We start from the raw sequence: 15268 nt of genomic DNA on the forward strand, positions 1-15268 counted from the left end.
GGGGACTCAATCACAGAATTAAGAAATTGTATGGTTGAAAAAAACTAAATTTAGAATCGAGGGTCAGGACTTCCAGCCCTGGCTCTGCTCTTAGTAGAGGGCCAAATCACTTTGCCTTTCTGGGTCCAAGTTCCTGTTCTATAAAATGAGGGGGTAGAACTAGATGACCTCAGTCCCATTCAAATCTAAATGTATTATCTCTTAATCCCTAACATGCCTTTTGGTTCTAAATTTTATGCACCTAGGACAAAAAAGTAAGAAACTAATGACTATAGAACTGGGATAGCATACAGGAGACTGATCCAATAAATGAAATATCCAGGTCAGAGTAGAACAAAAAATAAAACTGACTCAATGCTAAATTAATGAAAGAGGTCCCATCTGAGAAAGATCAAAGAGTTCAGGAAGAAAGAAAGATGAACCTAGCAATAGCACTTCTAGGGCTATATCCCAAAGAGACCATACAAATAAGAAAAGAACCCACATGTACAAAAATATTTATAGCAGCTCTTTTTGTGATGGCAAAGAATTGGAAGTTGAGAGGATGTCCATCAATTGGCAAATGGAATGGAATGGAATGGAATACTATTGTGCTATAAGAAATGATGAACAAGCTGACTTCAGAAAAACCTGGGAAGACTTATATGGTCTGATGCTGAGTGAAGTGAGCAGAACCAAGAGAACATTGTACACAATAACAGGCACGTTATGTGATGACTAATATTGATATACTTAACCCTTTCCAGAAATACAAGGATCTAAGACTTCTCCAAAGGCCTCATGATGAAAAATGTTATCTACATCCGAAGAAAGAACTATAGAATTTGAATGCAGATCAAAGCATACTATTTGCTTTTTTTTTCTCTTCTGTTTAGTTTTGTTTCCTCTTTCTGACAGTTCCTCCTATTGGTTCTAATTCTTACTTACATCACTAAGGTGAACATATGTTTAATAGGAATGCATATGAATAGCCTATATCAGATTGTGTGCATCTTGGGGGGGAATGAAGGGGAGGAAGGGGGAGAAAAAATTTTAAACTCAAAAGCATATGGAAGTGATTGTTGATAAATCAAAATAAATTAGTAAAAATAAATTAATAAAAAAGATGGATATAATTATTGATAGAGAGGTCAAAAGAGCACCACTGCAGAAGAAATTGGGAAAACCTGGGTTCCAGTGAAAATTTTAATTAAAATTACCTCCCCCTTTTGGCCATTGGTTGGTGATAAAATTTAGGAGCACTGATGGATCCATTTTAATCATGTAGTCTAATATTTTCATCTCCTCCATAAAGGGGCAAAATATTATTGTAAAGGTAAGAAAAAGTTCAAGTTACCAAACAGAAAATGATTAGCCTAAAAGAGCTAATGTATGTTCCTATGTAATACTAATAATATTTGAGAGTTTAATCATTTAAAAATTTAAAAATATTGATATCTTTCTTATTAAAATCCAACATACAGTACCAGATTTCAAGCAATACTACAAAGGAATAATCATCAAAACAATCTGGTACTGATTAGGCACACAACATACAGAAGCAAACGGACACAATAATCCAGTGTTTGATAAACTCAAAGATCCTAGATATTGGGGCAAGAACTCACTCTGACAAAAACTACTAGGAAAACTGTCAGAAATGAAGCATAGACCAGAATCTCAGACTATATACCAAGATAAGTTGAAAAGGGTATATAATTTAGGCATAAAAGGGTTATATAAGCAAATTAGAGGAGTGTGGAAAAATACCTGTCACATCTATGGATAAGGGAAGTGTTAATGACCAAATAAGAGGTAGAGAGCACCATGGGAAATGAAATGGATGTTTTTTATTATATTAAATTTAAAAGTTTTTGCACAAGCAAAAAACAAATGCAATCAAAATTAGAAGGGAGAAAGGAAACTGGGAGGAGGGATTATAGTAAATTTATTTGATAAAGGTTTCATTTGCAAGTGTATAGGAAACTGAGATAAATTCATAAAAATATGAGCCATTCCCCAGTTGATAAATGGTCAAAGGATATGGACAGGCAGTTTTCAGAAGAAGAAATCAGAGCTAGCAATAGTCATAAAAAAATGATCTAAATCACTAATAACTAGAGAAATATAAATTAAAAGAACATTAAGGTGCCACCTCATAACCACAAGATTGGCTAAGATGACAGAAAAAGAAAATGACAAATGCTAGAGGTGATGTGGAAAAATGTGTACACTAGTGCACTGTTGGTGAAGCTCTGAACTGGTCCAGGCATTGTGGTGAATAATGCCCCCAAATGAATAACCTTTCACCCAGAAATACTGCTACTAAGTTTATACCCTAAAGAGATAAATTAAAATGGGAAAATCCCCATACATATAAAATATTTATAGCACTTTTTTGTGTGGTGGCAAAGAGTTAGAAACTGAGGGATTGCCCATCAATTGAAGAATTGTTGAACAAGTCATAGCATATGATTGTGATGGAATACTATTGTGCTATAAGAAATAATGAGGGTGATTGTTTCAGAAAAACTTGGGAAGATTTATATAAGCTCATGCAAGATAAAGTAAGCAGAACTTGGAGAATTGTACATAGTAATAGAAATATTATAACAATAGCCAAGTCTGAAAGACTAGCTACATGGATCAATACAGTGATCCATGACAAGTCCAAAGGACGCACAATGAAAAAGACTATCCACCTCCAAACAGAGAACTGATGCACTCTGCTTGCAGAAAGAAGCATATTTTTTCGTTATTATTCTTGCTTTTATAACAATATGCTTAATTTGGAAATGTTTTGCATGACTTCACACATTTAATAGGTATTGTATTTCTTGCCTTCTCAGTGGGTAGGGGAGAAGTAGAGGGAGAGAGAATTTGGAACTAAAAATTCAAATTAAAAAAATATATATACATACATATATGTATGCATATATGTATATATAAAACCTCCTTGATGACAGGGATTATCTTGCTTTTAAATTTGTATAGCCAACGCTTAGTACAATGTATGCACATGTGTTTAAGAAATGTTTTTTTCATTACAATATTTCAACATAAACACCATCTTCAGCATCATTCAAGTTGATTATTACACTTTTGAAAAACTTTCATAAGCTGATACTCAGATACTTAAAAGATTGTATTTTCCTCCTTTATGGAGGAGATGGGAATATTAGACTATGTGATTAAAATGGGTCCATCAGTACTCCTAAATTTCATCACCAATGAATAGCAAAAAAGATACCGATGCACACATGACAGTTTTGATGTGATCCCACAAGAAAAGTCTGGTGCAGACCAAAGTGGCCCTGCAAGAGGACCTCCTATGTAGATCCATGAGTCTGCAAAAGTGTCATCCAGAAAATGTAATATGCAATGCATAATAATAATTGTTAAAATTAAGGTAAAAGATTATTACTCAAAATTATTTAAAATTCACAAAACTAATAAGTGGAGAAGATATATAATAATTAAGCTTTCAAATTATATATTTTGTAAAGTTGTAACATTTATACTTATAAAGTTATTAAAGGTTAAAACTGCACTAGGACTTGTTGGACACATAATGCACCAAATAACAATAGTCTTATTTGCCAATTCAAAAAGTTTTTCTGCCATATTTTATCATACTAACATACAGATGGATAAGTTAAAGTTCTAGCTATCTATCTATTTACCTCTATCGTGTTATAAATTGCTAAAATTATGGTCATTTTTAGTTACATGCATCCCCTAAAATGTCTTTCCCCCCCTGAAATGAACTGGAATGCCTTTTCTTCTTTTACCTGATGTTTCACTTTCTGCCCATAAAGCTGCAGACCCAGACAAGGTTCTTTGAAGTTGACTTCGAGGCCCCTGTTTAGACTGAAGATGGTCAATGAGAAATGGGATTGGCTGGTCAGGTGTCTCTGTTATGAGTTTGGTCATCAATTCCTGAAGAAGAAAAATAATATCAAAACACTATGATGAAGCAAAAAAATCACTAAGGAATCCATTTGTAGCACATTTTTAGATTTATATAATGATATTTCCACTGAAATTATCTAGCTTAAATTCTTACATTGGCATGTGTACATAATGAATTCAAGATCTAAACCTTCTAAGCACAATATAATAAGACACAAAAATAAAATAAACATCAGCCAATATCATCTTCAAAACTTGAAATAATTTCCAGTCCATATTCTGGAAATATAGTGGAAATGGTAACAGACAGAAACTCAAGAGATCTACATTCTATCCCTGTATCTGCTGCTTATAGTGTGAACTTAGCAAGTCACTTCACCTGTCTAGGCTTCGTTTTCCTTATCTGTAAAATAAAAGACAAAATGGTATTCTAAATAGAATATGAGGCTTGGAACCAAGAAGACCTGGGTTCAAAGCTTCCCCAGATACCTACTAGCTATGTGACCTTCTATGGGCCTCAGTTTCCTCATCTCTAAAACAAAAAAGGGGGGTGGATTCAGTGGTCTCTAAGTTTCTTTCCAGTTATAATATTACATGGTTCTATTTTAAACATAGTAGTAATAGTCTCACTTGTTTTTCTCCAATCTTCACAATTTTCCTTTCTCCTTTTTATCTATATTTTTGTGAGTACACACTATAAGAACACTATGCTATTTTGTCAATCACTGTGTCTTGTGAAACTTAAAGACAATAACATTGCCATTCATCAATTAAAAGTAATAATGATAATACATATCTTCTCTTGTTTTTCTTCTCAAGGTGTGTGATTATGAGTGAGGGGAAATCGAGGGTATCTAGGTCATATAGGGCTCAGATCCCTTGGCACCAAAACTTTCTGCATCCTAACCCCCTGAAAGGCTTGCTCCTTCCCCTAGGATTTTAGTATAAAATTTCAATTAAATAGTGCTAGATAAAAGAAGATAAATTGCAAGAAAAATGAGAATTATAGTGTTGGGGATGAAGAACACAGACAAAATAAAATAGAAGTCCTAGAGTCTTGGAGCTGAAAGGAACCTCAGAAATCATCTACTACAATCTGTCACCCACTGCAGAGATCCCTCTAGAGAATTGAGATAGATGGCCTCTCCTTGAGTACCATCAGCAATAATAATTTCCAACCTCAACAAGCATCTGCTGAACACTTGTGGTCTGTCTGGATAGCTAAGTGATACAGTGCTAGGCTTGGAGTCAGGAAATCCTGAACTCAAATCTGGTCTTAGACACTTGTCAGCTTTGTAGTCCTGGGAAGGTCACTTAATCTCTGCTTGCCTTTGTTTCCTCAACTGTTAAATGAAGGTAATATCAGCACCTACTTCACTGTGTTGTTATGAGAATAAAATGACATAATATCTGTAAAAGTGCTGAGCACAGTGTCTGTGCATATAGTAGGCACTATACAAATGTTTATTCCGTTTTCCTTCCCTTTCTCATTCTTCATAAAGCTTATCAACTAGTAAGGAAGTATAACACATGTACAAACAATGACAGGACAAAATAATGCATGAACAGTGCATCTGAGAAGTGCAAGCAAAGATCTAAAGTGGAAAATGTCATTGTTACCTGAAATGAAAGACATATAACTTGGGTTTTAAAGAGTGGATGGGGTTCGACATGCAGAAAGGATGGGTAATGAGGAGAAAGCCATTCCAAGTAGAGTTAACAGTAAAGGCAAGTAAAGGCATAGGGATTGGCCACACCTACCTCAGAGTCTGTAGAAGGAAAAGCAAGGAGTTTATTTTAAGGATTATAGAATAAGTGGGTGAGATTATCCTGAGATAAAGACTAGGTAAACAGAGTAGTACTAGGTTGTGAAGAGCCTAGAATGCTAGGTAAAGGAGTTCAAAATTTATTGGGAAGCAACAGAGTCACTGAAAGATTTTAAGCAGAGAAGCCCCATGGCCAAATCTATGGATAAAGATCACATCTATGAGCAATGCTTGTGTTGGATAAGAATTTGGAGGGCAGAGAGGGTGGGCTAGTTAGAGAGGCAACTGTGATAGTCCAAGTAGAAGGTAATGAGGTCTCCACTAGAGTGGCAGCAGCAAAGATAGAAAGGAGGGGGCAGGTTTGAGAGATATTTCAAAGTTAAGATCAATAGGACTTCAACTGATTGCATATATAAAAGATAAAAGAGAAGTTTCAAATATAACATCAAGTTTAACATTACTGCTAGTGCCAAGATTTATATTATTACTATATTTGACAATAGAAAGGGCAACAATAATAGTCACTGAAATTTTTATAACACTGGGTGCTTTCAATGTACTGTCATATACAATGCTTCACTCAAACCTGGCAGTAACTCTGTGAGGAAGGGAGGCAGGGTTGTACAAGATCTAGCTAACATTTGGAGTCTCCATAATTGGGTTTAAAATGAACTATTTGCTTATTTGTCATTGGAGACATAAGTGTGGTACTTTGCATCTTATGCTTTATGTTCAAACCATAAACTTATTTTCCTGAACCATCCAAAGCTAATGTATATTGTATCATCTACAGGAAAATACAGAAGTGATTTACAGTATTGTTGCCAGAGAACATCTAGCAATATAGATAAAGAAAAATTGAGTCAGAAAACACAATTTTATACACAAAGAAAATTCAATCCCCAAACTTCACAAGATTCTGGATGCTCATATTTTTTTTATTTCCCTTCACAATTGGACACACATTTCCTAAACTGAAAAAAAAAATAGGGGAGAAAAATGAAGGTCATTCTATATTTTCCTTTTCCTTCATAATATCAAAAAGACAGCTCTAGAAAATTGTATGTACTAGTAGTTATTTCTGCTGTGATTAAATTTGTGCCAGTAATCTGAGTTGATTGTAACATCTGTTCTTTGGTATATTTTCAGACTATATTAACACAGATTAAAGCTAAAGAGAAAAGCAATGTTAAGTCCTATGACCCATAAGATAGTCAACATAAGATCCATAGGAGGGTTTCACTCCGAATATATCTACATAGCTATTTATGTGAACATCATCTTTCCCAATAGAAATGTAAGTCCCCTTCAAGGCAGGAACTACTTTTTGTTTTTGAGGGTTTTGTTTTGTTTTGTTTTGTTTTTGGTATCCTCAGATCAATCTTAACTCCAAGATCAGCCCTCTAGCCAGTTCTACACAGACTCAGAATAACTGAAATGATACCTATTATACTTCAATGATCTATGATTATCTCCATTAAACAGATCAGAAAACTGAATTGTAATCCCTCCTCTGACACTTAGCAGCTGTGTGATCCTGGGCAAGTTGCTTAATCTCACCTGGGCTCAGATACCTCATCTATAAAATGGGAATAATAATAGCACCTACCTAATAGGGTAATTTTGAGGACTAAATGTAATAACATTTATAAAGTACTTTACAAACCTGAAAGTGACTTACAAATGCTACTTTTTGTTATGATGATATTAACTACTGAATTGAATTTGTAGAGGTTTAGCAAATATTTAAATAAAGGAAGTTTTACCTCAATACCTACAAAAAGAACGGGTAGGTAATCTACAAAATACATACCACCCTGTATAGCACTGACAACAATTAGACTAATAATACTGTTGGTCTTATCATCTATCACACAATATAATTGAATAAATTCAAAGATATTTGAGAATAATTTTGCAATAGAACAACAATAAAGGAAATATGACCTATGGTCCATAGAGAGAAATCGGTATTTAGATGGATTTGTAGAGTATTTGTGCTTACATGTGCATGTGCATGTGTATGTGTGTGTGTGTGTGTGTGTGTATGTGTGTATGTGTGTAATTTATCTGTGATATTCCTCTTTTAGGCATGTGTGTGTATATAAACATATATATATATATATATATATACATGTATATGTGTATTTGTGTGTGCATATGCATACACACATATATGAAGGTGAGTTTGGAGTCCTTGGTTCTGAGCCACCTGAATGGTGAGAGTGACAGTCTTCAGGGATAAGAGGAGACAGAGTAAAGGAATAGAGTTTTCAAATGTCAAAGATTGAATTGTGAGTATAAAGGAAGCAGCAAGTAGAGACATACTCAATTTTGAGCAGCAAAAGGAAGGAGCATTTTACAGGGGGAGAGCGCTAGTCCTAAAATCAGAGAACCTAGGAACAAATCCTACCTTTGATCCTTATTACCAAAGGTACTGAAAGGTTTGAATGAGACAGTATATGTGAAAGTGGGACTTTGGGCAAGTCATTTAACTTTCATGCCCTCAGTTTTCTAGTTTGTAAACCAAGAAGATAGAAGGCCTCTGAGGCCTTTTGGGACTGAGTTGGTCTAAGAGTTATCAGAAATCTTATGTGAAAGTGTTTTATTCATGATATTCCCTAGATGACCCCCCTCAGTGGACTGGAAAAAGGGAATGGGATAGTTGATAGCAAGAGCAGCCATTAGATTATGTGATGGAGGTCTCTAATTGCTGGAAGCCTGAGGCAGAAACAGCTGTATCACTCTTCTGTTCCAATTATCAGCATCAATCAAGTATTATCATGATCAGTGAGAAATGAAGTTTATTTTATGTCCTTAAAATTCTTATTAGGAGGTCTTTTATTTTGCATCAGAAATACTATAACCCATTATACTCTATTTTACAAGATGAGTGAGTTCCAATCATAAAATTCTCTTTACATAATAGCTATAATCATATTAAATATTAATGGCATATAATACATTAACATGTGTAAAATGTCATTCTCGTCTGATCCTGCACATAATCTGATGCCTACATTAATTTGCTTTGATTTTGCATAATTTTTCAACTCTGTTTTTAATTAGGTTCAATAATAATGTTTTATAAAAATTTGCATTTTAAGATCACAACCTTTCAAATATTTCTCCTAATAGAAATATAATATGAAATCATTAGAATATAGAATAGAAAATAATTAGCAAGCTAAGTTCCAAGTCCTAAACTAGCTATCTTCATGAATTTTCTAGAAAAGTATGATATAATAACTTTTCAATATTAAATAAATTAAGGTGACATCCTATCAGAGCTTGTGTTAAAAAACAAATCCAGTCCAAACTCCACATTCTTCAGGTCTTTCCATTAGTAATGTCTATAAATATTTATTAAGCCTGTGCTAGGCATCAATCCTAAATGCTGAGGATACAAAGAAAAGCAAAAGACTGTCCCTGCTTCCAAGGAGCCCACAATCTAACAGGGGAGACAACATGAAAGCAATGCTGAGCAAGCAAGTTATGCATGATATATCGAAAATCGAAGGAGGGAAGGGATTAGAATTATGTGGCACTGGTTTTCTGTAGAAGGTGAGATTTTAACTGGAATTTGGAAGAAGCCTGGGAAGCCCAAAAGCAGAGAAAAGAAGGAAGAGCAATTCAGGTATGGGGGATAGACAATGAAAATAACCAGAAAGAGGGACAGCTAGATGGCGCAGTGGATAAAGCACCAGCCCTGGAGTCAGGAGGACCTGAATTCAAATCCCACCTGAGACACTTACTAGCTGTGTAACCCTGGGCAAGTCACTTAACCCCATTGCCTAGCAAGAGAGGAAGAGACAGAGGCAGAGACAGAGAGAGAGAGAGAGAGAGAGAGAGAGAGAGAGAGAGAGAGAGAGAGAGAGAGAGAGAGAGAGAGAGAGAGAGAGAACACAAACCAGAAAGGAAAGATGGAGTGTCTTGTTCAAGGAACAGCTTGGGAAAGTAAAATGTAAAAAGACTAGAAAGATTGGGGAGGAGGCAGGTTACAAAGGGCCAAACAGAGGTTACTAAATACTAAATAGAGGATTTTGTATTTGATTGTGACTGTGACAAGAAGCCCCTGGAAGTTACTGACTGGGATAGAGACATTGTCAGATCCACACTTCAGAAAGACTACTTTGACAGCTGAGAAAAGGATGGACTAGTGTGGGGAGAGACCAGCCAGCAAACTATTGCAATAATTCAGGAATGAGGTGATGGGAATCTGCAGTGTAGTCATGGCAGCATCAGAGAAGAAAAGGAAGCATATATGATACGTGTTACAAAGGTAAAATAAACATATCAGGCATTTAAAAACATTATTTGGAGTATACAATGTAATTCTCTTACAAAATTACCTATTTACTAAGCTAATAAGATTATGTTTGAGTAATTTCTGGGGTAATAGAAAAAATGTTGACTGAAACTAGGCATATACTAAGAAGTAAACCTCAGACATTTGCAAATAATAAATGCTTTAGAAATGCAACCATGTCATCTCTTAGTTACAAGCAGTAATAAATAAACTGACATTGTAGTTCAAATGAATGACTGTAGTTGACAGAATTATAAAAATTCTTCTAATTAAATATTTCATAATAGCATTCTTTAATACATTAGTTTTAATGTTATATTTTTATGTTTGATGTTATAAATGATTGAATAATTGATATTAATATAATTGTAATTTAGTTTTAATTTTATAATATTTATATTTTAGTTTCCATATCATTCTAAGGTTTTCAGAAGGATTCCTCATAACAATCTTATGATGCAGATAGCTCAAGAGTCATTATTCATGTTTTACATATAACAAAGTGAGACTTAGCAAAGCAATGAAACTTACTCATTATCAAACAGGGAGAAAGTATCAGAATCACAGTGAATGCATCTGACTCCAAATCTACCAAGACACAAGTCACTGAAGGCAATTCCTTTTCTACAGGAGCATAACATGCAGCCCAAAGAAGTGAATTATTCTTGACTTCCTATTGTTACTAGATAGGTAGTAGATGGGTAGATCGATAGAGAGATCAATACCATATTTATTAAATGTATTTGTTGAATAAATGTACACATGTATTAATAAATAACACAATGATAAATTAATACAATAAATATAATATGTAATACATAATATATTATGATATAAGTAATGTAATTAATTAATAATACAATTATTAAATACTTACTATGTGGGAGGGAAAGGGGTACAGAGAGAGAGAGAGAGTGCAAGAGTGAGGTGAAGCCTGGCTAGGTGAAGCCTTTCTAAAATGGCGGTCCCCAGAGAGGAAGTTACCAATTAGCTAGGAAGGTCTTCAGATCTGAGTTTCTACATGGTTACAGTTCTTCAGGCAAGGATATTTATGATGATGAATTGCGTTAGTGGTAACTATTTAAAAGATACTGGACTCCCAAAACTCTGTTTTAAAGAGTAATAGCCTAGTAACATATTTCAATTCAAGGGCAAACATCATTATAGAAGTACTGTATTGTTGGACATAGTTTTAAATAATAAAATCTGTTCATCAATATGTCTTAATCAGTGTGCAACATCTGGCTAATTTATACAATTCTTATAATCTATTGCATTTCTGTGTGTGCCATCAATGAGCAGTCACCTCATAAACGTTTTTCTCAAAGACCAAAAGGTGAGGAGATTTCCCAGTGAATGAAACTTAGAATCATAGAGGGAGAAGAGAATCTAATGATGATCTAATTCTAATCCAAGCCTCTCAATTAGAAGTGCAGAAATAAAGACCAGAGAGGTTAAACAGTAAGCCCAAGGCCACTCTGCCAGTTAGTGAAAGAGTTGAGTCTAAAATAGAATCTCCTGGCACGTGTTCGAATAGACTATGAACAGTATCAACTACATTCTGCTCTGCATCAGCATAGAAAATAGTATGGGAAAGTCATTACTTTCACTTGAATTTAAAGAATTAAGTATAGCAAATACTTTATTTTAAAATGACACTAGTGATGAATATTATTACCATTTTAAAATGGAATCATTTCAAAATATTGATAAACTTTTTTTTCCACAGTTGCATTTTTGAGACATTTGCCAAGGAACTCCTAATGGTATTGAACTGCCAAATTTCCTGAGGCTTTTCCTTTCATTTCTCTTAAATCTTCAAAACTCCAGGAAATCAAAAGCCTTTTTCGTCTTTTTTTTTCCTCCAATGGATCAGCGGTTGGCACTAATGTTACACAATCCAAATTATGCAATATCATGCTACTGCTTTTCAGAGTTATTTCTAAGTCATTAAAGAAAAACCTTAAATATTCCAACAACCAGAAAATCTAGTCAAATGCATAAAAGAAAAAAATCGCACAATCCAGATTAACAGCTGGAAGGAACCTCAGAAGCCAACTTGTTTAAAGTCACTTATTTACACATCAGGAAACAGACTCCTAGAGAGATTAAGCAACTTGCCCGAGGTCACACAAACCGTAATTGACAGAAGTAGGATTTCAACCTAGGCTTCCAATTCCATAGCCTTTCTGCTACAACTTTCTAACCCTATAAGAGCAGATAATTTTTGTAACTGTAATATTTATTTTTATTTCATTTTCCTTTTTAAAATTATAAACTCAACAAACAAGCATTTATTTTTATTTTTAAAAAATATCTTTGCAATTGCAATTATTTAAAGTTATATAATTCCATATACAGATTACATAATGATTTTTGTAATTCTACTATTAATTGATGTTAACAGAGACAAAAAATTGGAAAGTAGGCATTTTTCAAAACTTCTAAGCTAAATTTTTTAAAAAAACTTTTTAAATACTTCACTGATGCTCTTTTTTCACCATTCATCAATGTACTTCTTCCTTCCTCCTCTACCCTCAGGTAGAAGCCCATTTGTTAAAATATGTGTGGGCACATTCAAGGAAAATTAGTCAAAATATTGTCAATATCTGAGAATATATCTTCTGCTTTAGCCCATCACCTCTCTACAAGTGTGAGATCATTAGTCTTTCTGCCGTTAAAATTAATGTGTGTATTTTACAAACTGCAAATATTGGAGTTTCCCATTGAATTACAACCACTTTTATTCTTGTTTGTATATTTTTGAATAGCGTTTGCTCAGTTAGAATAAATATTAATGTTAAGCAAGCACAACTCATGTTTTATCACCAAAGACAAAGTAGAGAATTTTTAAAAAAAAAAAAAGGAATTTGAGATTAAATCTGCAGGAGGAGGAGAATCAGCAAAGAAAATGCTACTTAAATTAATTAAGCAACCCACAGGGAACAGAAACTTGCTTTATAAAAGAGAAGGGAAGAAGAGATTCATGTCACCCCTGGCACTCTAGTCATTTACTGCTGCCTTGTTGTTACTGTTTAGTCATTTTAGGTTACGCTCCACTCTTTATGACCGCAGCTGGGGTTTTCTTGGCAAAGTGATTGGAGCGCTTTACCATTTCCTTCTCCAGCTCATTTTACAGATGAGGAAACTGGGATAAGTGCATAAGTGACTAGTCAATGGTCACACAGCTAATAAGTGTGTGAGGCAGAATTTGAACTCAGGAAGATGAATCTTCCTGACTCCAGGCTCAGCACTGTATTATCCACTGTGCCACCCAGCTGCCTTACAAGCTCTGAATGTCCCAGTCACAGAGGATGTGCATGTTGTAACCTCACTGCTGCTCTGAGTTTCATGTGAGGCTCTGAAGAGACATGCATGCTTTGACAAAAGCAAACAACAGGTGCTTTGCAGACTACTGGTCCCTAGTGAACAGCTAACAGTAATGTTTCAACAAAGCCTCTGGAGTTAGACTGATCAACAACATAGCTGGTAAGCCACAAGGTGATTCAGAACAGTTTACAATCATATAGGGAGATCTGGTTTCTGCTTAGGCAATAGTTCACCCCAGCAGCAGTTGTCAGTGATATTATATGTATATAAATCTGCTGCCTATGCTTACTACATATTTCTATTCAACTAAAATATTTTCCTTCTATGTTAATCCATAACAAAAAACACTATTTGGAAGCTATACTATAATTTTTAGCATCTGCACAGTATATTAAATAGATTTTGAAATCATTTTAAGCAGTTAATATTCAGAATTCATATGCAAGCTTTGTCCTAGGAATTCCTCCCCATTTTATGAAGGGAAACAAACTGACGTAAAGGACAGTGATCATAAGATTACCACTAGCTTGATATTTAGATCTGTTAATAAGGAAATTAGGTTCTTCAAAGCAGCTTCACAGAATCTGAGCAGTGTGTAGGTAGCTTTACAAAATTTTTCTGCAAAAAATAGAGACAGAAAAGTTTCTGGAAGGAGAATCATAGAGCTGAAAGAGACCTAAAAGATCATGGAAACTGAACCTTGAGAGAGTTCAAGTGACATGGCTCAAGGCCAACAAGAGGACATTTCAGGCTAACCACACAGTATATTGACATGTAGATATAGATATATAAATATTTATAGATGATAGATAGATGGATAGATAGATGGGGAGAGAGAGAGAGAGAGAGAGAGAGAGAGAGAGAGAGAGAGAGACAGAGAGAGAGAGACAGAGAGACAGAGAGAGAGAGACAGAGACACAGAGACAGAGAGAGAGAGACAGACAGAGAGAGAGAGATAAATGTAGGGAGGTATGAAAGTGAAGAATATGTCTACTTTAGGGAGTTAGAAAATTGTGTAGTTTGATGGAGCATAGAATGTATATTGAGGAGTAGTATGAGATAGGGCTATAAAACCAAGGTAGTGTCATAATGTGGTAGGTTTTGAATGTCAGGATTTTGAACTTAGTAGGAGCCATCAAAAGGTTTGAGTAGGCATGTGAGACATAGGTAGGCTTTTTGTTTGTTTTCATTTATTTGTTTTCATGGAAGAGGTATAGCAGTACATAGAAAAACAACTTAAAAAATGATAAAACCAGAGTGGAAAGACCTGTCAGGACAGTATTGGAATATACCAAGTAGAATGTGATGAGGGCATATGCTACAGGAATAACAGTGAGAATGGAAAGGTGGTGGGAAAAAACGACAGTGCTTAGAAGGTATTATTTGGAGTGGGTAACTCACTGGTGGGGCTTTTATTTGGCTCTGTGGATAGAGCACTGAGCCTGGAGGCCAAAAGACCAGAATTCAAATGTGACTTCAGACACTTACTAGCTGTGTGACCCTATCTGCATGCAAACAAGAGAAGGAAATGCCAAACTATTCCAGCATCTTTGCCAAGAAAACCCCATGGACAGTTGGTGCACAGGGTCACAAAGAGTCAGATATGACTGAACAACAACTGACTATAAGAAGTGAGAGCAACGAAAGAACCAAAGGTAAAACTGAGGCTTTGAATATGAGAAACTAGGTCAAAGGTACAGCCATTGACATCAAAAGGAAGAGCACCTTTTGGGGAATGATGAGAAGTTCAGGTTGGGAAATGGAAGAACTAAGGTACTAGTAAGCCACCCAGGTAACTATGGCTTGTAGAAGTTGGAAATACTGGTCTGGTTCTTGGGGCACTGAAGAAATAAATTTAGGAATCATTCAATTTAGGTCATTATTGAAGCCATTCTTATAAGTGAGATTGCCAAAAGACACAGGCTAAAACAAATAAATAAATAAATAAATAAAATATTGAAACCTTGCAAAA

At 34.8% G+C, this 15268-nt stretch overlaps 1 protein-coding gene across 1 annotated transcript in view; it reads right to left on the bottom strand.

Moving 5' to 3' along the window:
* The window catches only part of CUNH8orf34 (chromosome unknown C8orf34 homolog), a 364057-nt gene that overhangs the window by 291270 nt on the left and 57519 nt on the right, over positions 1 to 15268 (bottom strand). The window contains exon 2 of the mRNA XM_021002136.1: positions 3771 to 3918. Within this exon, the coding sequence (XP_020857795.1) occupies positions 3771 to 3918 (148 nt within the window). The remainder of the gene's footprint in view (positions 1 to 3770; positions 3919 to 15268) is intronic.

The sequence above is a fragment of the Phascolarctos cinereus genome, unplaced genomic scaffold, assembly GCF_003287225.1.
Source record: "Phascolarctos cinereus isolate Bilbo 61053 unplaced genomic scaffold, phaCin_HiC Scaffold_4;HRSCAF=312, whole genome shotgun sequence".
NCBI classification, from domain to species: domain Eukaryota; kingdom Metazoa; phylum Chordata; class Mammalia; order Diprotodontia; family Phascolarctidae; genus Phascolarctos; species Phascolarctos cinereus.